Here is a 24,470-nt window from a genome sequence, read left to right on the forward strand (position 1 = left end):
TTTGGAAATAATGGGATTTAATATTCAGAGATTTCCCAGGGCCAGGGACATGGGCATCGAAAGCGCACCTTGTAGTCGAGACAGAGCTTCTTCTTCTGCTGAGAATTCAAGCAAATAAAGCCCACAAGCAGGTCTTGGCTGACAAAGCACAAACACAAACACGGTATTATATGCTTGCTTGACAGCATTTAGAATCTACTCCACATGCGGTGCATTTTTACAATGGCAATTATTCCGTTTCTTCAAAAAGGTACACTCACTGTATAATCACTTGTCCTGTCTGTTGAGCAGGTACACCAGAGAGGGTTTGAGCCTCAATGGCCAAAGGATTTTGGCAAATCTTTCCTGGGTATTTCATCTCAAGGTTTTCTAGTGTTTCCCAGTCTCCAGTCCCACTAGGGTCATCACAGTCAAACCACTGAGTGTAACACACTAGATGGAGGAAGATGAGCAGAACATACAGGATACAGGACACAAGGATCACATCAAGCTTTTAAAATGAAAGCTTTAAACTGCATGGTATGCAAGTCAGCTTGATTGCCCAGCTACATGTAGCCCAAATAATCAAGACATCAGATTGGAACTTACCCCTGCGGTCCAGCAAAGCTGCTGAAAGACAAAGCAAAGTATTTCAGTGCAAGTATTTCAATGAGTTCTGTAAAAGAGAGGTTACTTACCAGCGCTAGGAATGGTCAGCATCATACAGAAAATCTAAAAGAAAATCCAGAAGAAAAATAAATTCATAACCCATCACGTACACATCACATTCTACACCAGCAAAGATCACTCAAGAAGAATAAACCAAAAAGCTTGTTGCAAATGTAATGTGGAACAAAAATGCTGATACAGGTGTTTACAGTTTCAAGAATCAGCATCAGTATAAGCAAAAAATCCGACTCACACAAGAAGAATAAACCAAAAAGCTTGTTGCAAATGTAATGTGGAACAAAAATGCTGATACAGGTGTTTACAGTTTCAAGAATCAGCATCAGTATAAGCAAAAAAAAAAACCTACTCACCAACACTTTCATGGTGGCAGGTTTAAATCCACACACAACTGGCGCAATTCACAGCTACAAAAATAAAACAGGATATCAGTAGGCCAAAGTCAGATAATCATCAACAACAACAAAAAAAAAAATCACTCAAATTAGACTATAAAGAATAACTCCTACACTTACCCAAAGTCAACTTTTATGATGGTGTGGTTCATTCTGCTCTTTTGTATGGACTGGAGGAATCCTTTGGATGCTGGGATCAGGGGAGCATGCTGAATGTACCTGTTTGTAGAAGGGCATTCATTAAATAAAGTTAGGATAAAAGACTATACTTAGCAGTGAGATGAAAATAGCTATAGATAGATATAAATATAACAGTGATTGTGACACGTATTTAGGATGTTGCATATTAGTAACTCTGTATAGCTGCCCATCTAGGATGAATGGTTTAGCCCTTGTAGAATGAGGGCGGGGCTCAAGGGTCAAAAACCGAGTAGTTTAGACAAATGAGAAAAATGGGCGGGCGAATAAAGATTTGTGTGGTTTGCACCTGGTTATTTTGATTAATGTTAAGTCTGTTACTATTTATAAGAATGTGGTGCAATATTTGCATTTTACTACACATTGTTTAATTCTGATATATTGCTCAGATCAAATCTATCTTAATTTTTTACAAGCTGAATTGCAGATGAGCCATATATGTAATGTGAATGAGTCTGTCCTCAAAAAGAGCATGCATGTGCACATTGATATGTTTTTGAACAAGTCACCAATGACAAAATGATGACTCATGAAATTAAAGGCAGTAAAATGGACACAACAGAAGAATGCAAGGAGAATTTTGACCGCAGAACTTTTACGTTACGCTTGAATATTAGGTTATACTTGATTGATACAGTTCATGAAACCTTCTGCTCCCCATTGTGGGTATAGAACTACAATTTGTTAAAGGAACTTTAACAGAGACTTCATGTGCATTTATGTGAAGTTAGCAAGATTTCTCATCAATAGAAGTTACAAACTGTTTTCAGAAGAAAAAAGATTCTTATCCACAGATTTTCCCTTTCTTTCCCTGTTACGCTTGGGGAGAATCTCACACAAAGATGGATACCAGAGGTGTTCTAATGGTTTGTTCAATCAATCAAATTTTTTTATATAGCACTTTTTACAACAGTTGTTGTCACAAAGCAGCTTTACAAGTGTTCAAGTCCAAGCCCCCAGTGAGCAAGCCAACGACGACAGTGGCAAGGAAAAACTCCCTAAGAGCATGAGGAAGAAACCTTGAGAGGAATCAAGACTCAGCGGGGGAACCCATCCTATTCTGGCCAACGCCTGTCACCATAACAACAATTAAAGAGATAGAAAAACAAAGAAAAGATGAGAAGAATAAAAAAAATCTCATCATTGTGTGCATGGACGTAATTTTGATTTCAAAAGTGGGGGGGGACATAGATTCATCGCTATTTAAATATTTGGTTTTAACCGTAAAAACTGGGGGGGACCAAAGCCGGCTTTTGAAAAAGTGGGGGGGACATGTCCCCCCCGTCCCCCCCCAAAATTACGTCCGTGATTGTGTGTATTTATTAGGGGTGGGCATAGATACATTTTTTAAATATAGATTAATCTCACTGAAATCTTGAAATTAATCTAGATTAAAATGGCTCATTCAGAATATGCGTGCTACTAAAAGTCAGTTTTTGAGATAGGGTTTCTTAATACAGAGGGTGCATTAGACCAGGGGCTCATCTCCTGTTTTCAAAATGCATCAATGACTGCTTGAGAAAGCTGTTCTACCTTGATACTTGAAGAAAAACAAACATGCTCAATAAAATGTACTCGTGTTCAACGGTTTTTTCAGTTAAACATGAAAATAGTACTGTATGCCTACATACTTTAATAGGGCATATTCAGTCAAACATGAATATGTAAGCCTACATACTGTACATTAAAAGGGGTTGATAACATGTTTATTCAGCTAAACATGAGATTTGAAATTTAAGCCAACATTTAGTATATTTAACCTGTTTTCGGGCGGCTGCGACTCTTCCCCTGGGCTGCATCAGTGCTTGACCCAGCGTCAGAAGCATTAGCAAACGGGTGCTTTGCGTTTAAATGGTACGTCAGACTGGTAAAACTCCTACAATAAACTAATCCCGCATTGCATAAGGTGCAAACAACTTTAGTCTTGTCAATGTCTCCATTAGGAAGCTTCTTAAAATGAATTTTCCATGAAGCAAACCTGGCGGCTTCGTGGCTGCATCCATGTAAGCACTCGTGCGATTTGTTGTGGGTGGTAATTCACAGGTTTGAAAACTCGTTCTCGCCCCCTACTGTGCAATTTGGTTAGGAATACAATCGAGCTAAACTATCAAGGTGGATGTCATCAGTTTGCTTACCTATTTTGACCCAGTTCCCAACCCAACTTTAAGAATAGATTAACGGCGATATTTTTTTTTATATCGCCCGATAAGAGTATCACATTATCGAACGCCGTTAACGGCCCACCACTAGCATTTATATACATGAGTTCTCTATGTAATTCCTATTCAGTCCTAAACGTCTTGATGGTAATAGTAGTCCGGGGAGAATTCGGGGAGAATTTGTGGCGGTGAGAGGGTCCAAGGCAGTGGGTTTATCCTTCATCCACAACTAGTTAGTCAGGGAAGTGGGTTGATCCTTCATCATAGCTGGTTAGGCAGGAGGTGGCTGGCCCAGGATGGATCTTGGAAAAGGCTCTTCTCTCCTTGTCTCAGTATTTCTCTGGAAGGTGGGCAGACATACAGAAAAGAAAACTGGGAAAATTAGCTCTGTATGGGATCATATGTGGGACAGATGAAATTTAAACATTTCTAGAAATTTAAACATTTCTAGAGTGTGGCAGTAACTCTGGCATTAAATTAAATTATTATAGCCTAGCTAAAAAGGCAGAACCAGAAGGTAATACGGACTTTGGAGACATTGGCTCATGAGTCCATTCACTACACCGTCCACAAACTTGAGTGACCACGTGCAGTGAAGGGATGACAGCATCAGCTCCCCAGTTTACCATAAAACTCTTCACCCATGAACCCCTGCATCAGTACCTCTATCACATTAATTACCAAACGCTAAACAAAATATGTACGTTTTCAACCTAGACTTAAAGATTGAGACCGTGTCAGTCTCGTACACATTCTGGAAGGTTATTCCATAGTTCGGGGGGCCTTATAAGAAAAGGCTCTTCCCCCTGCTGTTACCTTATTAGTTGTTGGAACTAATAAGAGGCCAGCACCTTGTGATCTTAGTGGACGTGGTGGTTCATAATAGAGATAGGTTTCTGGAGGTAATCAGGAGCAAGCTTGTGCAGTACTTTATAATCAGTAGAAGAATTTCATAATTTAACTGGGAGACAATGCAGGGCTCATAGGACTGGCCTGATATGATCAAATTTTCTAATTATAGTCAGAACTCTGGCTGTGGCATTTTGAACTATTTGAAGATTATTTTGATTCCTATATGAGCATCCTCACAGTAATAAGGTACAGAAATCTAAACTGGAGCCAACAAAGGCATGTACCAATTTTTCTGAATCATGCTGTGATAATGCATTTCTTAGCTTGGCAATGGTGTGGAGATGTAGAAAAAGCTATACTAGTAGTATTATCTATGTATTTTTCAAATGATAGGTCAGAGTTGAGTGTGACGCCGAGATTCTTGGCTACTGAGCCAGGTGTAATGGGGTAGTCTGTGAGATTTATCATTAGATGTGGTCTTGTGGCCTTTGGGCACAAAAGGAAAACTTCAATTTTGTCCTATATCCCGATTCTTCCCTCCTGCTCACAAGATTGTGATGGGAGACGAGCAAACCTCCTTGAGACAGCACATGTGGATGCACCACCCTAGAGGAGCTGGACAACCTGTCTGAGGTTCTGCCTCATGATACCAGCAGTAAAGAGAAACACTTGGAAAATGCACAACTACAGCACTAAGGCATAGGGCAGAAACGGTGGAGTAATAATCTGTGGCCACCAGTTGTCTTACTCTTGAAAGGCTGATGCAGTTGTTAATTTCAGAGCAGATGAGTAACACTTATGCTGCCGATTTTATCCCTGAAGTTTGACTTCTGTGCTGATTTAAGTGCAATTTAAGCAGGGTAGTATATTGCTCTTTTGCAGTGTTGTATAAAGTATTAGAGACCCATACTTGAGTAAAAGTACTCTATCAAAAAACTTGAGTAGAAGTACAGAAGTATTCAGCATTTTTTGTACTTAAGTATTGCAAGTAGTTTATTCTAAAAAGTACAAGTATTGTGTTTTGAATTAAAGAATGGTTTTTATATATCACTTATAATAATAAGAGAGAGGAGAGTCCTTGTGTGATGGGCACAGCAAACCCCGAGAACATGCAATTTTCATAATGGATGAAAAACCAAGACAACTCAATTGGAGACAATGGGATTTAATTTGCAGGCATTTCCCAGAGCCAGGGACACGGGCATCGAAAGCGCACCTTGTAGTCGAGACAGAGCTTCTTCTTCTGCTGAGAATTCAAGCAAATAAAGCCCACAAGCAGGTCTTGGCTGACAAAGCACAAACACAAACACGGTATTATATGCTTGCTTGATGGCATTTAGAATCTACTCCACATGCGGTGCATTTTTACAATGGCAATTAATCCGTTTCTTCAAAAAGGTACACTCACTGTATAATCACTTGTCCTGTCTGTTGAGCAGGTACACCAGAGAGGGTTTGAGCCTCAATGGCCAAAGGATTTTGGCAAATCTTTCCTGGGTATTTCATCTCAAGGTTTTCTAGTGTTTCCCAGTCTCCAGTCCCACTAGGGTCATCACAGTCAAACCACTGAGTGTAACACACTAGATAGAGGAAGATGAGCAGAACTGATACAGGACACAAGGATCACATCAAGCTTTTAAAATGAAAGCTTTAAACTGCATGGTATGCAAGTCAGCTTGATTGCCCAGCTACATGTAGCCCAAATAATCAAGACATCAGATTGGAGCTTACCCCTGCGGTCCAGCAAAGCTGCTGAAAGACAAAGCAAAGTATTTCAGTGCAAGTATTTCAATGAGTTCTGTAAAAGAGAGGTTACTTACCAGTGCTAGGAATGGTCAGCATCATACAGAGAATCTAAAATAAAACCCAGAAAAAAATAAAATTCATAACCCAACAGTTACAGATCACACAAGAAGAATAAACCAAAAAGCTTGTAACAAATGTAATGTTGACCAAAAAAGCCGATACAGGTGTTTACAGTTTCAAAAATCAGCATCAGTATAAGCAAAAAATCCGACTCACCAACACCTTCATGGTGGCAGGTTTAAATCTACACACCACTGGCACAATACACAGCTACACAAATAAAACATGATATCAGTAGGCATAAGCCAGAGCATCATCATCAATAACAAAAAAAATCACACAAATTAGGTTATTTAAATAAATAAAAAAGTCCTACACTTACCCAAAGTCAACGGTTGTAACGGTGTGGTCCATTCTGCTCTTTTGTATGGACTGGAGGAATCCTTTGAGTTCTGGGATCAGGGGAGCATGCTGAATGTACCTGTTTGTAGAAGGGCATTCATTAAATAAAGTTAGGATAAAAAACTATACTTAGCAGTGAGATAGAGAAAATAGCTATAGATAGATGTAAATATAACAGTGATTGTGACACGTATTTAGGATGTTGCATATTGGTAACTCTGTATACCTGTCCATCTAGGATGAATGGTTTAGCCCTTGTAGAATGAGGTCGGGGCTCAAGGGGCAAAAACCGAGTAGTTTAGACAAATGAGAAAAATGGGCGGGGGGAATAAATATTTGTGTGGTTTGCACCTGGTTATTTTGATTAATGTTAAGTCTGTTACTATTTATAAGAATGTGGTGCAATATTTGCATTTTACTACACATTGTTTTAATTCTGATATATTGCTCAGATCAAATCTTAATTTTTTACAAGCTTAATTGCAGATGAGCCATATATGTAATGTGAATGAGTCTGTCCTCAAAAAGAGCATGCATGTGCACATTGATATGTTTTTGAACAAGTCACCAATGACAAAATGATGACTCATGAAATTAAAGGCAGTAAAATGGACACAACAGAAGAATGCAAGGAGAATTTTGACCGCAGAACTTGTTTTACATTACGCTTGAATATTAGGTTATACTTGATTGATACAGTTCATGAAACATTCTGCTCCCCATTGTGGGTATAGAACTACAATTTGTTAAAGGAACTTTAACAGAGACTTCATGTGCATTTATGTGAAGTTAGCAAGATTTCTCATCAATGGGAGTTACAAACTGTGTTTTCAGAAGAAAAAAGATTCTTATCCACAGATTTTCTCTTTCTTCCCCTGTTACGCTTGGGGAGAATCTCACACAAAGATGGATACCAGAGGTGTTCTAATGGTTTGTTCAATCAATCAAAATTTTTTATATAGCAATTTTTACAACAGTTGTTGTCACAAAACAGCTTTACAAGCGTTCAAGTCCAAGCCCCCAGTGAGCAAGCCAACGGCGACAGTGGCAAGGAAAAACTCCCTAAGAGGATGAGGAAGAAACCTTGAGAGGAACCAAGACTCAGCGGGGGAACCTCTTCCCCTGCTGCGACTCTTCCCCTGGGCTGCATCAGTGCTTGACCCAGCGTCAGAAGCATTAGCAAACGGGTGCTTTGCGTTTAAATGGTACGTCAGACTGGTAAAACTCCTACAATAAACTAATCCCGCATTGCATAAGGTGCAAACAACTTTAGTCTTGTCAATGTCTCCATTAGGAAGCTTCTTAAAAATGAATTTTCCATGAAGCAAACCTGGCGGCTTCGTGGCTGCATCCATGTAAGCACTCGTGCGATTTGTTGTGGGTGGTAATTCACAGGTTTGAAAACTCGTTCTCGCCCCCTACTGTGCAATTTGGTTAGGAATACAATCGAGCTAAACTATCAAGGTGGATGTCATCACTTTGCTTACCTATTTTGACCCAGTTCCCAACCCAACTTTAAGAATAGATTAACGGCGATATTTTTTTTTATATCGCCCGATAAGAGTATCACATTATCGAACGCCGTTAACGGCCCACCACTAGCATTTATATACATGAGTTCTCTATGTAATTCCTATTCAGTCCTAAACGTCTTGATGGTAATAGTAGTCCGGGGAGAATTCGGGGAGAATTTGTGGCGGTGAGAGGGTCCAGGGCAGTGGGTTTATCCTTCATCCACAACTAGTTAGTCAGGGAAGTGGGTTGATCCTTCATCATAGCTGGTTAGGCAGGAGGTGGCTGGCCCAGGATGAATCTTGGAAAAGGCTCTTCTCTCCTTGTCTCAGTATTTCTCTGGAAGGTGGGCAGACATACAGAAAAGAAAACTGGGAAAATTAGCTCTGTATGGGATCATATCAATCAATCAATCAAATTTTATTTATATAGCGCTTTTTACAACAGTTGTTGTCACAAAGCAGCTTTACAAGTGCCGAGTCCTAGCCCCCAGTGAGCAAGCCAAGGGCGACAGTGGCAAGGAAAAACTCCCTAGTTTTTTGCATGAGGAAGAAACCTTGAGAAGAACCAAGACTCAGGGGGGGAACCCATCCTCCTCTGGCCGACACCGGTCACCATGACAACAACAATTTAGACAGAAAGAAATAAAGAAAAGGAAAAGATGTAGTATTGTCCATCATGGTGTAGGCTTATCCGGTCAGGCAGTAGGTGGCTGGCACTGGATAACTCGCTTGTCTCTCCTCATCTCATTTTTCCTCGAGCAGGCGGGCAGCCATGTGGAGAAAATAAAACAGGGAAAATTAGCTCTGTATGAGGACAGATGAAATTAAACACATTTCTGGAGTGTGGCAGCAACTCCGGCATTAAGTTAAACTATTACAGCCTAGCTAAAAAGGCAGAACCAGAAGGTAGCATAGGCTTGGGGGCATTCTGAGACAATGGCATCCATCCACTGCACTGTCAACAAACTTGAGTGACCACGAGCAGTGACAGGACGACAGCACCAGCACCCCAGTCAACCATAAAACCCTTCGTCTATGAACCCCTGGATCTGTACCTTTATCTAAGGGGGGGATGTTAATTATCAAACGCTAAACCAAAAAGGTGGGTTTTCAACCTAGACTTAAAGATTGTGACTGTGTCAGAGTCCCGTACGCATTTTGGAAGGTTGTTCCAAAGCTGGGGGGCCTTATATGAAAAGGCTCTTCCCCCTGCTGTTATATGTGGGACAGATGAAATTTAAACATTTCTAGAGTGTGGCAGTAACTCTGGCATTAAATTAAATTATTATAGCCTAGCTAAAAAGGCAGAACCAGAAGGTAATACGGACTTTGGAGATATTGGCTCATGAGTCCATTCACTACACCGTCCACAAACTTGAGTGACCACGTGCAGTGAAGGGATGACAGCATCAGCTCCCCAGTTTACCATAAAACTCTTCACCCATGAACCCCTGCATCAGTACCTCTATCACATTAATTACCAAACGCTAAACAAAATATGTACGTTTTCAACCTAGACTTAAAGATTGAGACCATGTCAGTCTCGTACACATTCTGGAAGGTTATTCCATAGTTCGGGGGGCCTTATAAGAAAAGGCTCTTCCCCCTGCTGTTACCTTATTAATTGTTGGAACTAATAAGAGGCCAGCACCTTGTGATCTTAGTGGACGTGGTGGTTCATAATAGAGATAGGTTTCTGGAGGTAATCAGGAGCAAGCTTGTGCAGTACTTTATAATCAGTAGAAGAATTTCATAATTTAACTGGGAGCCAATGCAGGGCTCATAGGACTGGCCTGATATGATCAAATTTTCTAATTATAGTCAGAACTCTGGCTGTGGCATTTTGAACTATTTGAAGATTATTTTGATTCCTATATGAGCATCCTCACAGTAATAAGGTACAGAAATCTAAACTGGAGCCAACAAAGGCATGTACCAATTTTTCTGAATCATGCTGTGATAATGCATTTCTTAGCTTGGCAATGGTGTGGAGATGTAGAAAAAGCTATACTAGTAGTATTATCTATGTATTTTTCAAATGATAGGTCAGAGTTGAGTGTGACGCCGAGATTCTTGGCTACTGAGCCAGGTGTAATGGGGTAGTCTGTGAGATTTATCATTAGATGTGGTCTTGTGGCCTTTGGGCACAAAAGGAAAACTTCAATTTTGTCCTATATCCCGATTCTTCCCTCCTGCTCACAAGATTGTGATGGGAGACGAGCAAACCTCCTTGAGACAGCACATGTGGATGCACCACCCTAGAGGAGCTGGACAACCTGTCTGAGGTTCTGCCTCATGATACCAGCAGTAAAGAGAAACACTTGGAAAATGCACAACTACAGCACTAAGGCATAGGGCAGAAACGGTGGAGTAATAATCTGTGGCCACCAGTTGTCTTACTCTTGAAAGGCTGATGCAGTTGTTAATTTCAGAGCAGATGAGTAACACTTATGCTGCCGATTTTATCCCTGAAGTTTGACTTCTGTGCTGATTTAAGTGCAATTTAAGCAGGGTAGTATATTGCTCTTTTGCAGTGTTGTATAAAGTATTAGAGACCCATACTTGAGTAAAAGTACTCTATCAAAAAACTTGAGTAGAAGTACAGAAGTATTCAGCATTTTTTGTACTTAAGTATTGCAAGTAGTTTATTCTAAAAAGTACAAGTATTGTGTTTTGAATTAAAGAATGGTTTTTATATATCACTTATAATAATAAGAGAGAGGAGAGTCCTTGTGTGATGGGCACAGCAAACCCCGAGAACATGCAATTTTCATAATGGATGAAAAACCAAGACAACTCAATTGGAGACAATGGGATTTAATTTGCAGGCATTTCCCAGAGCCAGGGACACGGGCATCGAAAGCGCACCTTGTAGTCGAGACAGAGCTTCTTCTTCTGCTGAGAATTCAAGCAAATAAAGCCCACAAGCAGGTCTTGGCTGACAAAGCACAAACACAAACACGGTATTATATGCTTGCTTGATGGCATTTAGAATCTACTCCACATGCGGTGCATTTTTACAATGGCAATTAATCCGTTTCTTCAAAAAGGTACACTCACTGTATAATCACTTGTCCTGTCTGTTGAGCAGGTACACCAGAGAGGGTTTGAGCCTCAATGGCCAAAGGATTTTGGCAAATCTTTCCTGGGTATTTCATCTCAAGGTTTTCTAGTGTTTCCCAGTCTCCAGTCCCACTAGGGTCATCACAGTCAAACCACTGAGTGTAACACACTAGATAGAGGAAGATGAGCAGAACTGATACAGGACACAAGGATCACATCAAGCTTTTAAAATGAAAGCTTTAAACTGCATGGTATGCAAGTCAGCTTGATTGCCCAGCTACATGTAGCCCAAATAATCAAGACATCAGATTGGAGCTTACCCCTGCGGTCCAGCAAAGCTGCTGAAAGACAAAGCAAAGTATTTCAGTGCAAGTATTTCAATGAGTTCTGTAAAAGAGAGGTTACTTACCAGTGCTAGGAATGGTCAGCATCATACAGAGAATCTAAAATAAAACCCAGAAAAAAAATTAAATTCATAACCCAACAGTTACAGATCACACAAGAAGAATAAACCAAAAAGCTTGTAACAAATGTAATGTTGACCAAAAAAGCCGATACAGGTGTTTACAGTTTCAAAAATCAGCATCAGTATAAGCAAAAAATCCGACTCACCAACACCTTCATGGTGGCAGGTTTAAATCTACACACCACTGGCACAATACACAGCTACACAAATAAAACATGATATCAGTAGGCATAAGCCAGAGCATCATCATCAATAACAAAAAAAATCACACAAATTAGGTTATTTAAATAAATAAAAAAGTCCTACACTTACCCAAAGTCAACGGTTGTAACGGTGTGGTCCATTCTGCTCTTTTGTATGGACTGGAGGAATCCTTTGAGTTCTGGGATCAGGGGAGCATGCTGAATGTACCTGTTTGTAGAAGGGCATTCATTAAATAAAGTTAGGATAAAAAACTATACTTAGCAGTGAGATAGAGAAAATAGCTATAGATAGATGTAAATATAACAGTGATTGTGACACGTATTTAGGATGTTGCATATTGGTAACTCTGTATACCTGTCCATCTAGGATGAATGGTTTAGCCCTTGTAGAATGAGGTCGGGGCTCAAGGGGCAAAAACCGAGTAGTTTAGACAAATGAGAAAAATGGGCGGGGGGAATAAATATTTGTGTGGTTTGCACCTGGTTATTTTGATTAATGTTAAGTCTGTTACTATTTATAAGAATGTGGTGCAATATTTGCATTTTACTACACATTGTTTTAATTCTGATATATTGCTCAGATCAAATCTTAATTTTTTACAAGCTTAATTGCAGATGAGCCATATATGTAATGTGAATGAGTCTGTCCTCAAAAAGAGCATGCATGTGCACATTGATATGTTTTTGAACAAGTCACCAATGACAAAATGATGACTCATGAAATTAAAGGCAGTAAAATGGACACAACAGAAGAATGCAAGGAGAATTTTGACCGCAGAACTTGTTTTACATTACGCTTGAATATTAGGTTATACTTGATTGATACAGTTCATGAAACATTCTGCTCCCCATTGTGGGTATAGAACTACAATTTGTTAAAGGAACTTTAACAGAGACTTCATGTGCATTTATGTGAAGTTAGCAAGATTTCTCATCAATGGGAGTTACAAACTGTGTTTTCAGAAGAAAAAAGATTCTTATCCACAGATTTTCTCTTTCTTCCCCTGTTACGCTTGGGGAGAATCTCACACAAAGATGGATACCAGAGGTGTTCTAATGGTTTGTTCAATCAATCAAAATTTTTTATATAGCAATTTTTACAACAGTTGTTGTCACAAAACAGCTTTACAAGCGTTCAAGTCCAAGCCCCCAGTGAGCAAGCCAACGGCGACAGTGGCAAGGAAAAACTCCCTAAGAGGATGAGGAAGAAACCTTGAGAGGAACCAAGACTCAGCGGGGGAACCTCTTCCCCTGCTGCGACTCTTCCCCTGGGCTGCATCAGTGCTTGACCCAGCGTCAGAAGCATTAGCAAACGGGTGCTTTGCGTTTAAATGGTACGTCAGACTGGTAAAACTCCTACAATAAACTAATCCCGCATTGCATAAGGTGCAAACAACTTTAGTCTTGTCAATGTCTCCATTAGGAAGCTTCTTAAAAATGAATTTTCCATGAAGCAAACCTGGCGGCTTCGTGGCTGCATCCATGTAAGCACTCGTGCGATTTGTTGTGGGTGGTAATTCACAGGTTTGAAAACTCGTTCTCGCCCCCTACTGTGCAATTTGGTTAGGAATACAATCGAGCTAAACTATCAAGGTGGATGTCATCAGTTTGCTTACCTATTTTGACCCAGTTCCCAACCCAACTTTAAGAATAGATTAACGGCGATATTTTTTTTTATATCGCCCGATAAGAGTATCACATTATCGAACGCCGTTAACGGCCCACCACTAGCATTTATATACATGAGTTCTCTATGTAATTCCTATTCAGTCCTAAACGTCTTGATGGTAATAGTAGTCCGGGGAGAATTCGGGGAGAATTTGTGGCGGTGAGAGGGTCCAGGGCAGTGGGTTTATCCTTCATCCACAACTAGTTAGTCAGGGAAGTGGGTTGATCCTTCATCATAGCTGGTTAGGCAGGAGGTGGCTGGCCCAGGATGAATCTTGGAAAAGGCTCTTCTCTCCTTGTCTCAGTATTTCTCTGGAAGGTGGGCAGACATACAGAAAAGAAAACTGGGAAAATTAGCTCTGTATGGGATCATATCAATCAATCAATCAAATTTTATTTATATAGCGCTTTTTACAACAGTTGTTGTCACAAAGCAGCTTTACAAGTGCCGAGTCCTAGCCCCCAGTGAGCAAGCCAAGGGCGACAGTGGCAAGGAAAAACTCCCTAGTTTTTTGCATGAGGAAGAAACCTTGAGAAGAACCAAGACTCAGGGGGGGAACCCATCCTCCTCTGGCCGACACCGGTCACCATGACAACAACAATTTAGACAGAAAGAAATAAAGAAAAGGAAAAGATGTAGTATTGTCCATCATGGTGTAGGCTTATCCGGTCAGGCAGTAGGTGGCTGGCACTGGATAACTCGCTTGTCTCTCCTCATCTCATTTTTCCTCGAGCAGGCGGGCAGCCATGTGGAGAAAATAAAACAGGGAAAATTAGCTCTGTATGAGGACAGATGAAATTAAACACATTTCTGGAGTGTGGCAGCAACTCCGGCATTAAGTTAAACTATTACAGCCTAGCTAAAAAGGCAGAACCAGAAGGTAGCATAGGCTTGGGGGCATTCTGAGACAATGGCATCCATCCACTGCACTGTCAACAAACTTGAGTGACCACGAGCAGTGACAGGACGACAGCACCGGCACCCCAGTCAACCATAAAACCCTTCGTCTATGAACCCCTGGATCTGTACCTTTATCTAAGGGGGGGATGTTAATTATCAAACGCTAAACCAAAAAGGTGGGATTTCAACCTAGACTTAAAGATTGTGACTGTGTCAGAGTCCCGTACGCATTTTGGAAGGTTGTTCCAAAGCTGGGGGGCCTTATAAGAAAAGGCTCTTCCCCCTGCTGTTATATGTGGGACAGATGAAATTTAAACATTTCTAGAGTGTGGCAGTAACTCTGGCATTAAATTAAATTATTATAGCCTAGCTAAAAAGGCAGAACCAGAAGGTAATACGGACTTTGGAGATATTGGCTCATGAGTCCATTCACTACACCGTCCACAAACTTGAGTGACCACGTGCAGTGAAGGGATGACAGCATCAGCTCCCCAGTTTACCATAAAACTCTTCACCCATGAACCCCTGCATCAGTACCTCTATCACATTAATTACCAAACGCTAAACAAAATATGTACGTTTTCAACCTAGACTTAAAGATTGAGACCGTGTCAGTCTCGTACACATTCTGGAAGGTTATTCCATATTTCGGGGGGCCTTATAAGAAAAGGCTCTTCCCCCTGCTGTTACCTTATTAATTGTTGGAACTAATAAGAGGCCAGCACCTTGTGATCTTAGTGGACGTGGTGGTTCATAATAGAGATAGGTTTCTGGAGGTAATCAGGAGCAAGCTTGTGCAGTACTTTATAATCAGTAGAAGAATTTCATAATTTAACTGGGAGCCAATGCAGGGCTCATAGGACTGGCCTGATATGATCAAATTTTCTAATTATAGTCAGAACTCTGGCTGTGGCATTTTGAACTATTTGAAGATTATTTTGATTCCTATATGAGCATCCTCACAGTAATAAGGTACAGAAATCTAAACTGGAGCCAACAAAGGCATGTACCAATTTTTCTGAATCATGCTGTGATAATGCATTTCTTAGCTTGGCAATGGTGTGGAGATGTAGAAAAAGCTATACTAGTAGTATTATCTATGTATTTTTCAAATGATAGGTCAGAGTTGAGTGTGACGCCGAGATTCTTGGCTACTGAGCCAGGTGTAATGGGGTAGTCTGTGAGATTTATCATTAGATGTGGTCTTGTGGCCTTTGGGCACAAAAGGAAAACTTCAATTTTGTCCTATATCCCGATTCTTCCCTCCTGCTCACAAGATTGTGATGGGAGACGAGCAAACCTTGAGACAGCACATGTGGATGCACCACCCTAGAGGAGCTGGACAACCTGTCTGAGGTTCTGCCTCATGATACCAGCAGTAAAGAGAAACACTTGGAAAATGCACAACTACAGCACTAAGGCATAGGGCAGAAACGGTGGAGTAATAATCTGTGGCCACCAGTTGTCTTACTCTTGAAAGGCTGATGCAGTTGTTAATTTCAGAGCAGATGAGTAACACTTATGCTGCCGATTTTATCCCTGAAGTTTGACTTCTGTGCTGATTTAAGTGCAATTTAAGCAGGGTAGTATATTGCTCTTTTGCAGTGTTGTATAAAGTATTAGAGACCCATACTTGAGTAAAAGTACTCTATCAAAAAACTTGAGTAGAAGTACAGAAGTATTCAGCATTTTTTGTACTTAAGTATTGCAAGTAGTTTATTCTAAAAAGTACAAGTATTGTGTTTTGAATTAAAGAATGGTTTTTATATATCACTTATAATAATAAATAATAATAAGAGAGAGGAGAGTCCTTGCGTGATGGGCACAGCAAACCCCGAGAACATGCAATTTTCATAATGGATGAAAAACCAAGACAACTCAATTGGAGACAATGGGATTTAATTTGCAGGCATTTCCCAGGGCCAGGGACACGGGCATCGAAAGCGCACCTTGTAGTCGAGACAGAGCTTCTTCTTCTGCTGAGAATTCAAGCAAATAAAGCCCACAAGCAGGTCTTGGCTGACAAAGCACAAACACAAACACGGTATTATATGCTTGCTTGATGGCATTTAGAATCTACTCCACATGCGCTGCATTTTTACAATGGCAATTAATCAGTTTCTTCAAAAAGGTACACTCACTGTATAATCACTTGTCCTGTCTGTTGAGCAGGTACACCAGAGAGGGTTTGAGCCTCAATGGCCAAAGGATTTTGGCAAATCTTTCCTGGGTATTTCATCTCAAGGTTTTCTAGTGTTTCCCAGTCTCCAGTCCCACTAGGGTCATCACAGTCAAACCACTGAGTGTAACACACTAGATAGAGGAAGATGAGCAGAACTGATACAGGACACAAGGATCACATCAAGCTTTTAAAATGAAAGCTTTAAACTGCATGGTATGCAAGTCAGCTTGATTGCCCAGCTACATGTAGCCCAAATAATCAAGACATCAGATTGGAGCTTACCCCTGCGGTCCAGCAAAGCTGCTGAAAGACAAAGCAAAGTATTTCAGTGCAAGTATTTCAATGAGTTCTGTAAAAGAGAGGTTACTTACCAGTGCTAGGAATGGTCAGCATCATACAGAGAATCTAAAATAAAACCCAGAAAAAAAATTAAATTCATAACCCAACAGTTACAGATCACACAAGAAGAATAAACCAAAAAGCTTGTAACAAATGTAATGTTGACCAAAAAAGCCGATACAGGTGTTTACAGTTTCAAAAATCAGCATCAGTATAAGCAAAAAATCCGACTCACCAACACCTTCATGGTGGCAGGTTTAAATCTACACACCACTGGCACAATACACAGCTACACAAATAAAACATGATATCAGTAGGCATAAGCCAGAGCATCATCATCAATAACAAAAAAAATCACACAAATTAGGTTATTTAAATAAATAAAAAAGTCCTACACTTACCCAAAGTCAACGGTTGTAACGGTGTGGTCCATTCTGCTCTTTTGTATGGACTGGAGGAATCCTTTGAGTTCTGGGATCAGGGGAGCATGCTGAATGTACCTGTTTGTAGAAGGGCATTCATTAAATAAAGTTAGGATAAAAAACTATACTTAGCAGTGAGATAGAGAAAATAGCTATAGATAGATGTAAATATAACAGTGATTGTGACACGTATTTAGGATGTTGCATATTGGTAACTCTGTATACCTGTCCATCTAGGATGAATGGTTTAGCCCTTGTAGAATGAGGTCGGGGCTCAAGGGGCAAAAACCGAGTAGTTTAGACAAATGAGAAAAATGGGCGGGGGGAATAAATATTTGTGTGGTTTGCACCTGGTTATTTTGATTAATGTTAAGTCTGTTACTATTTATAAGAATGTGGTGCAATATTTGCATTTTACTACACATTGTTTTAATTCTGATATATTGCTCAGATCAAATCTTAATTTTTTACAAGCTTAATTGCAGATGAGCCATATATGTAATGTGAATGAGTCTGTCCTCAAAAAGAGCATGCATGTGCACATTGATATGTTTTTGAACAAGTCACCAATGACAAAATGATGACTCATGAAATTAAAGGCAGTAAAATGGACACAACAGAAGAATGCAAGGAGAATTTTGACCGCAGAACTTGTTTTACATTACGCTTGAATATTAGGTTATACTTGATTGATACAGTTCATGAAACATTCTGCTCCCCATTGTGGGTATAGAACTACAATTTGTTAAAGGAACTTTAACAGAGACTTCATGTGCATTTATGTGAAGTTAGCAAGATTTCTCATCAATGGGAGTTACAAACTGTGTTTTCAGAAGAAAAAAGATTCTTATCCACAGATTTTCTCTTTCTTCCCCTGTTACGCTTGGGGAGAATCTCACACAAAGATGGATACCAGAGGTGTTCTAATGGTTTGTTCAATCAATCAAAATTTTTTATATAGCAATTTTTACAACAGTTGTTGTCACAAAACAGCTTTACAAGCGTTCAAGTCCAAGCCCCCAGTGAGCAAGCCAACGGCGACAGTGGCAAGGAAAAACTCCCTAAGAGGATGAGGAAGAAACCTTGAGAGGAACCAAGACTCAGCGGGGGAACCTCTTCCCCTGCTGCGACTCTTCCCCTGGGCTGCATCAGTGCTTGACCCAGCGTCAGAAGCATTAGCAAACGGGTGCTTTGCGTTTAAATGGTACGTCAGACTGGTAAAACTCCTACAATAAACTAATCCCGCATTGCATAAGGTGCAAACAACTTTAGTCTTGTCAATGTCTCCATTAGGAAGCTTCTTAAAAATGAATTTTCCATGAAGCAAACCTGGCGGCTTCGTGGCTGCATCCATGTAAGCACTCGTGCGATTTGTTGTGGGTGGTAATTCACAGGTTTGAAAACTCGTTCTCGCCCCCTACTGTGCAATTTGGTTAGGAATACAATCGAGCTAAACTATCAAGGTGGATGTCATCAGTTTGCTTACCTATTTTGACCCAGTTCCCAACCCAACTTTAAGAATAGATTAACGGCGATATTTTTTTTTATATCGCCCGATAAGAGTATCACATTATCGAACGCCGTTAACGGCCCACCACTAGCATTTATATACATGAGTTCTCTATGTAATTCCTATTCAGTCCTAAACGTCTTGATGGTAATAGTAGTCCGGGGAGAATTCGGGGAGAATTTGTGGCGGTGAGAGGGTCCAGGGCAGTGGGTTTATCCTTCATCCACAACTAGTTAGTCAGGGAAGTGGGTTGATCCTTCATCATAGCTGGTTAGGCAGGAGGTGGCTGGCCCAGGATGAATCTTGGAAAAGGCTCTTCTCTCCTTGTCTCAGTATTTCTCTGGAAGGTGGGCAGACATACAGAAAAGAAAACTGGGAAAATTAGCTCTGTATGGGATCATATCAATCAATCAATCAAATTTTATTTATATAGCGCTTTTTACAACAGTTGTTGTCACAAAGCAGCTTTACAAGTGCCGAGTCCTAGCCCCCAGTGAGCAAGCCAAGGGCGACAGTGGCAAGGAAAAACTCCCTAGTTTTTTGCATGAGGAAGAAACCTTGAGAAGAACCAAGACTCAGGGGGGGAACCCATCCTCCTCTGGCCGACACCGGTCACCATGACAACAACAATTTAGACAGAAAGAAATAAAGAAAAGGAAAAGATGTAGTATTGTCCATCATGGTGTAGGCTTATCCGGTCAGGCAGTAGGTGGCTGGCACTGGATACCTCGCTTGTCTCTCCTCATCTCATTTTTCCTCGAGCAGGCGGGCAGCCATGTGGAGAAAATAAAACAGGGAAAATTAGCTCTGTATGAGGACAGATGAAATTAAACACATTTCTGGAGTGTGGCAGCAACTCCGGCATTAAGTTAAACTATTACAGCCTAGCTAAAAAGGCAGAACCAGAAGGTAGCATAGGCTTGGGGGCATTCTGAGACAATGGCATCCATCCACTGCACTGTCAACAAACTTGAGTGACCACGAGCAGTGACAGGACGACAGCACCGGCACCCCAGTCAACCATAAAACCCTTCGTCTATGAACCCCTGGATCTGTACCTTTATCTAAGGGGGGTATGTTAATTATCAAACGCTAAACCAAAAAGGTGGGATTTCAACCTAGACTTAAAGATTGTGACTGTGTCAGAGTCCCGTACGCATTTTGGAAGGTTGTTCCAAAGCTGGGGGGCCTTATAAGAAAAGGCTCTTCCCCCTGCTGTTATATGTGGGACAGATGAAATTTAAACATTTCTAGAGTGTGGCAGTAACTCTGGCATTAAATTAAATTATTATAGCCTAGCTAAAAAGGCAGAACCAGAAGGTAATATGGACTTTGGAGATATTGGCTCATGAGTCCATTCACTACACCGTCCACAAACTTGAGTGACCACGTGCAGTGAAGGGATGACAGCATCAGCTCCCCAGTTTACCATAAAACTCTTCACCCATGAACCCCTGCATCAGTACCTCTATCACATTAATTACCAAACGCTAAACAAAATATGTACGTTTTCAACCTAGACTTAAAGATTGAGACCGTGTCAGTCTCGTACACATTCTGGAAGGTTATTCCATAGTTCGGGGGGCCTTATAAGAAAAGGCTCTTCCCCCTGCTGTTACCTTATTAGTTGTTGGAACTAATAAGAGGCCAGCACCTTGTGATCTTAGTGGACGTGGTGGTTCATAATAGAGATAGGTTTCTGGAGGTAATCAGGAGCAAGCTTGTGCAGTACTTTATAATCAGTAGAAGAATTTCATAATTTAACTGGGAGACAATGCAGGGCTCATAGGACTGGCCTGATATGATCAAATTTTCTAATTATAGTCAGAACTCTGGCTGTGGCATTTTGAACTATTTGAAGATTATTTTGATTCCTATATGAGCATCCTCACAGTAATAAGGTACAGAAATCTAAACTGGAGCCAACAAAGGCATGTACCAATTTTTCTGAATCATGCTGTGATAATGCATTTCTTAGCTTGGCAATGGTGTGGAGATGTAGAAAAAGCTATACTAGTAGTATTATCTATGTATTTTTCAAATGATAGGTCAGAGTTGAGTGTGACGCCGAGATTCTTGGCTACTGAGCCAGGTGTAATGGGGTAGTCTGCGAGATTTATCATTAGATGTGGTCTTGTGGCCTTTGGGCACAAAAGGAAAACTTCAATTTTGTCCTATATCCCGATTCTTCCCTCCTGCTCACAAGATTGTGATGGGAGATGAGCAAACCTCCTTGAGACAGCACGTGTGGATGCACCACCCTAGAGGAGCTGGACAACCTGTCTGAGGTTCTGCCTCATGATACCAGCAGTAAAGAGAAACACTTGGAAAATGCACAACTACAGCACTAAGGCATAGGGCAGAAACGGTGGAGTAATAATCTGTGGCCACCAGTTGTCTTACTCTTGAAAGGCTGATGCAGTTGTTAATTTCAGAGCAGATGAGTAACACTTATGCTGCCGATTTTATCCCTGAAGTTTGACTTCTGTGCTGATTTAAGTGCAATTTGAGCAGGGTAGTATATTGCTCTTTTGCAGTGTTGTATAAAGTATTAGAGACCCATACTTGAGTAAAAGTACTCTATCAAAAAACTTGACTTGAGTAGAAGTACAGAAGTATTCAGCATTTTTTGTACTTAAGTATTGCAAGTAGTTTATTCTAAAAAGTACAAGTATTGTGTTTTGAATTAAAGAATGGTTTTTATATATCACTTATAATAATAAGAGAGAGGAGAGTCCTTGCGTGATGGGCACAGCAAACCCCGAGAACATGCAATTTTCATAATGGATGAAAAACCAAGACAACTCAATTGGAGACAATGGGATTTAATTTGCAGGCATTTCCCAGGGCCAGGGACACGGGCATCGAAAGCGCACCTTGTAGTCGAGACAGAGCTTCTTCTTCTGCTGAGAATTCAAGCAAATAAAGCCCACAAGCAGGTCTTGGCTGACAAAGCACAAACACAAACACGGTATTATATGCTTGCTTGATGGCATTTAGAATCTACTCCACATGCGCTGCATTTTTACAATGGCAATTAATCAGTTTCTTCAAAAAGGTACACTCACTGTATAATCACTTGTCCTGTCTGTTGAGCAGGTACACCAGAGAGGGTTTGAGCCTCAATGGCCAAAGGATTTTGGCAAATCTTTCCTGGGTATTTCATCTCAAGGTTTTCTAGTGTTTCCCAGTCTCCAGTCCCACTAGGGTCATCACAGTCAAACCACTGAGTGTAACACACTAGATAGAGGAAGATGAGCAGAACTGATACAGGACACAAGGATCACATCAAGCTTTTAAAATGAAAGCTTTAAACTGCATGGTATGCAAGTCAGCTTGATTGCCCAGCTACATGTAGCCCAAATAATCAAGACATCAGATTGGAGCTTACCCCTGCGGTCCAGCAAAGCTGCTGAAAGACAAAGCAAAGTATTTCAGTGCAAGTATTTCAATGAGTTCTGTAAAAGAGAGGTTACTTACCAGTGCTAGGAATGGTCAGCATCATACAGAGAATCTAAAATAAAACCCAGAAAAAAAATTAAATTCATAACCCAACAGTTACAGATCACACAAGAAGAATAAACCAAAAAGCTTGTAACAAATGTAATGTTGACCAAAAAAGCCGATACAGGTGTTTACAGTTTCAAAAATCAGCATCAGTATAAGCAAAAAATCCGACTCACCAACACCTTCATGGTGGCAGGTTTAAATCTACACACCACTGGCACAATACACAGCTACACAAATAAAACATGATATCAGTAGGCATAAGCCAGAGCATCATCATCAATAACAAAAAAAATCACACAAATTAGGTTATTTAAATAAATAAAAAAGTCCTACACTTACCCAAAGTCAACGGTTGTAACGGTGTGGTCCATTCTGCTCTTTTGTATGGACTGGAGGAATCCTTTGAGTTCTGGGATCAGGGGAGCATGCTGAATGTACCTGTTTGTAGAAGGGCATTCATTAAATAAAGTTAGGATAAAAAACTATACTTAGCAGTGAGATAGAGAAAATAGCTATAGATAGATGTAAATATAACAGTGATTGTGACACGTATTTAGGATGTTGCATATTGGTAACTCTGTATACCTGTCCATCTAGGATGAATGGTTTAGCCCTTGTAGAATGAGGTCGGGGCTCAAGGGGCAAAAACCGAGTAGTTTAGACAAATGAGAAAAATGGGCGGGGGGAATAAATATTTGTGTGGTTTGCACATGGTTATTTTGATTAATGTTAAGTCTGTTACTATTTATAAGAATGTGGTGCAATATTTGCATTTTACTACACATTGTTTAATTCTGATATATTGCTCAGATCAAATCTATCTTAATTTTTTACAAGCTGAATTGCAGATGAGCCATATATGTAATGTGAATGAGTCTGTCCTCAAAAAGAGCATGCATGTGCACATTGATATGTTTTTGAACAAGTCACCAATGACAAAATGATGACTCATGAAATTAAAGGCAGTAAAATGGACACAACAGAAGAATGCAAGGAGAATTTTGACCGCAGAACTTGTTTTACATTACGCTTGAATATTAGGTTATACTTGATTGATACAGTTCATGAAACATTCTGCTCCCCATTGTGGGTATAGAACTACAATTTGTTAAAGGAACTTTAACAGAGACTTCATGTGCATTTATGTGAAGTTAGCAAGATTTCTCATCAATGGGAGTTACAAACTGTGTTTTCAGAAGAAAAAAGATTCTTATCCACAGATTTTCTCTTTCTTCCCCTGTTACGCTTGGGGAGAATCTCACACAAAGATGGATACCAGAGGTGTTCTAATGGTTTGTTCAATCAATCAAAATTTTTTATATAGCAATTTTTACAACAGTTGTTGTCACAAAACAGCTTTACAAGCGTTCAAGTCCAAGCCCCCAGTGAGCAAGCCAACGGCGACAGTGGCAAGGAAAAACTCCCTAAGAGGATGAGGAAGAAACCTTGAGAGGAACCAAGACTCAGCGGGGGAACCTCTTCCCCTGCTGCGACTCTTCCCCTGGGCTGCATCAGTGCTTGACCCAGCGTCAGAAGCATTAGCAAACGGGTGCTTTGCGTTTAAATGGTACGTCAGACTGGTAAAACTCCTACAATAAACTAATCCCGCATTGCATAAGGTGCAAACAACTTTAGTCTTGTCAATGTCTCCATTAGGAAGCTTCTTAAAAATGAATTTTCCATGAAGCAAACCTGGCGGCTTCGTGGCTGCATCCATGTAAGCACTCGTGCGATTTGTTGTGGGTGGTAATTCACAGGTTTGAAAACTCGTTCTCGCCCCCTACTGTGCAATTTGGTTAGGAATACAATCGAGCTAAACTATCAAGGTGGATGTCATCAGTTTGCTTACCTATTTTGACCCAGTTCCCAACCCAACTTTAAGAATAGATTAACGGCGATATTTTTTTTTATATCGCCCGATAAGAGTATCACATTATCGAACGCCGTTAACGGCCCACCACTAGCATTTATATACATGAGTTCTCTATGTAATTCCTATTCAGTCCTAAACGTCTTGATGGTAATAGTAGTCCGGGGAGAATTCGGGGAGAATTTGTGGCGGTGAGAGGGTCCAGGGCAGTGGGTTTATCCTTCATCCACAACTAGTTAGTCAGGGAAGTGGGTTGATCCTTCATCATAGCTGGTTAGGCAGGAGGTGGCTGGCCCAGGATGAATCTTGGAAAAGGCTCTTCTCTCCTTGTCTCAGTATTTCTC

General features: G+C 40.5%; 1 protein-coding gene and 4 long non-coding RNA genes across 5 annotated transcripts; all 5 read right to left on the minus strand.

The window, feature by feature from the left end:
* LOC143509735 (cartilage intermediate layer protein 1-like) lies at window positions 1-1,141 on the minus strand. Its single transcript, XM_076998565.1, has 5 exons — window positions 1,020-1,141; window positions 678-711; window positions 589-609; window positions 261-432; window positions 1-138 (listed from the first exon to the last, which is right to left on the minus strand). Exons 1-5 carry the CDS (start codon window positions 1,029-1,031, stop codon window positions 18-20), a joined length of 360 nt encoding a protein of 119 aa, XP_076854680.1. The 5' UTR covers window positions 1,032-1,141; the 3' UTR covers window positions 1-17.
* A 4,278-nt stretch (window positions 1,142-5,419) lies between these two features.
* Window positions 5,420-6,474, minus strand: LOC143509736 (uncharacterized). The gene is made up of 5 exons (XR_013129756.1): window positions 6,459-6,474; window positions 6,293-6,346; window positions 6,002-6,124; window positions 5,679-5,850; window positions 5,420-5,556 (listed from the first exon to the last, which is right to left on the minus strand). It is a non-coding gene; the product is annotated as an uncharacterized LOC143509736 (long non-coding RNA).
* A 4,319-nt stretch (window positions 6,475-10,793) lies between these two features.
* On the minus strand, window positions 10,794-11,849 carry LOC143510367 (uncharacterized). Its single transcript, XR_013129961.1, has 5 exons — window positions 11,834-11,849; window positions 11,668-11,721; window positions 11,376-11,498; window positions 11,053-11,224; window positions 10,794-10,930 (listed from the first exon to the last, which is right to left on the minus strand). It is a non-coding gene; the product is annotated as an uncharacterized LOC143510367 (long non-coding RNA).
* A 4,326-nt stretch (window positions 11,850-16,175) lies between these two features.
* LOC143510366 (uncharacterized) lies at window positions 16,176-17,231 on the minus strand. The gene is made up of 5 exons (XR_013129960.1): window positions 17,216-17,231; window positions 17,050-17,103; window positions 16,758-16,880; window positions 16,435-16,606; window positions 16,176-16,312 (listed from the first exon to the last, which is right to left on the minus strand). It is a non-coding gene; the product is annotated as an uncharacterized LOC143510366 (long non-coding RNA).
* A 4,324-nt stretch (window positions 17,232-21,555) lies between these two features.
* On the minus strand, window positions 21,556-22,611 carry LOC143509737 (uncharacterized). The gene is made up of 5 exons (XR_013129757.1): window positions 22,596-22,611; window positions 22,430-22,483; window positions 22,138-22,260; window positions 21,815-21,986; window positions 21,556-21,692 (listed from the first exon to the last, which is right to left on the minus strand). It is a non-coding gene; the product is annotated as an uncharacterized LOC143509737 (long non-coding RNA).
* Window positions 22,612-24,470: the final 1,859 nt, after the last annotated feature.

Source organism: Brachyhypopomus gauderio, chromosome 3 (genome assembly GCF_052324685.1).
Source record: "Brachyhypopomus gauderio isolate BG-103 chromosome 3, BGAUD_0.2, whole genome shotgun sequence".
Taxonomy (NCBI): Eukaryota; Metazoa; Chordata; class Actinopteri; order Gymnotiformes; family Hypopomidae; genus Brachyhypopomus; species Brachyhypopomus gauderio.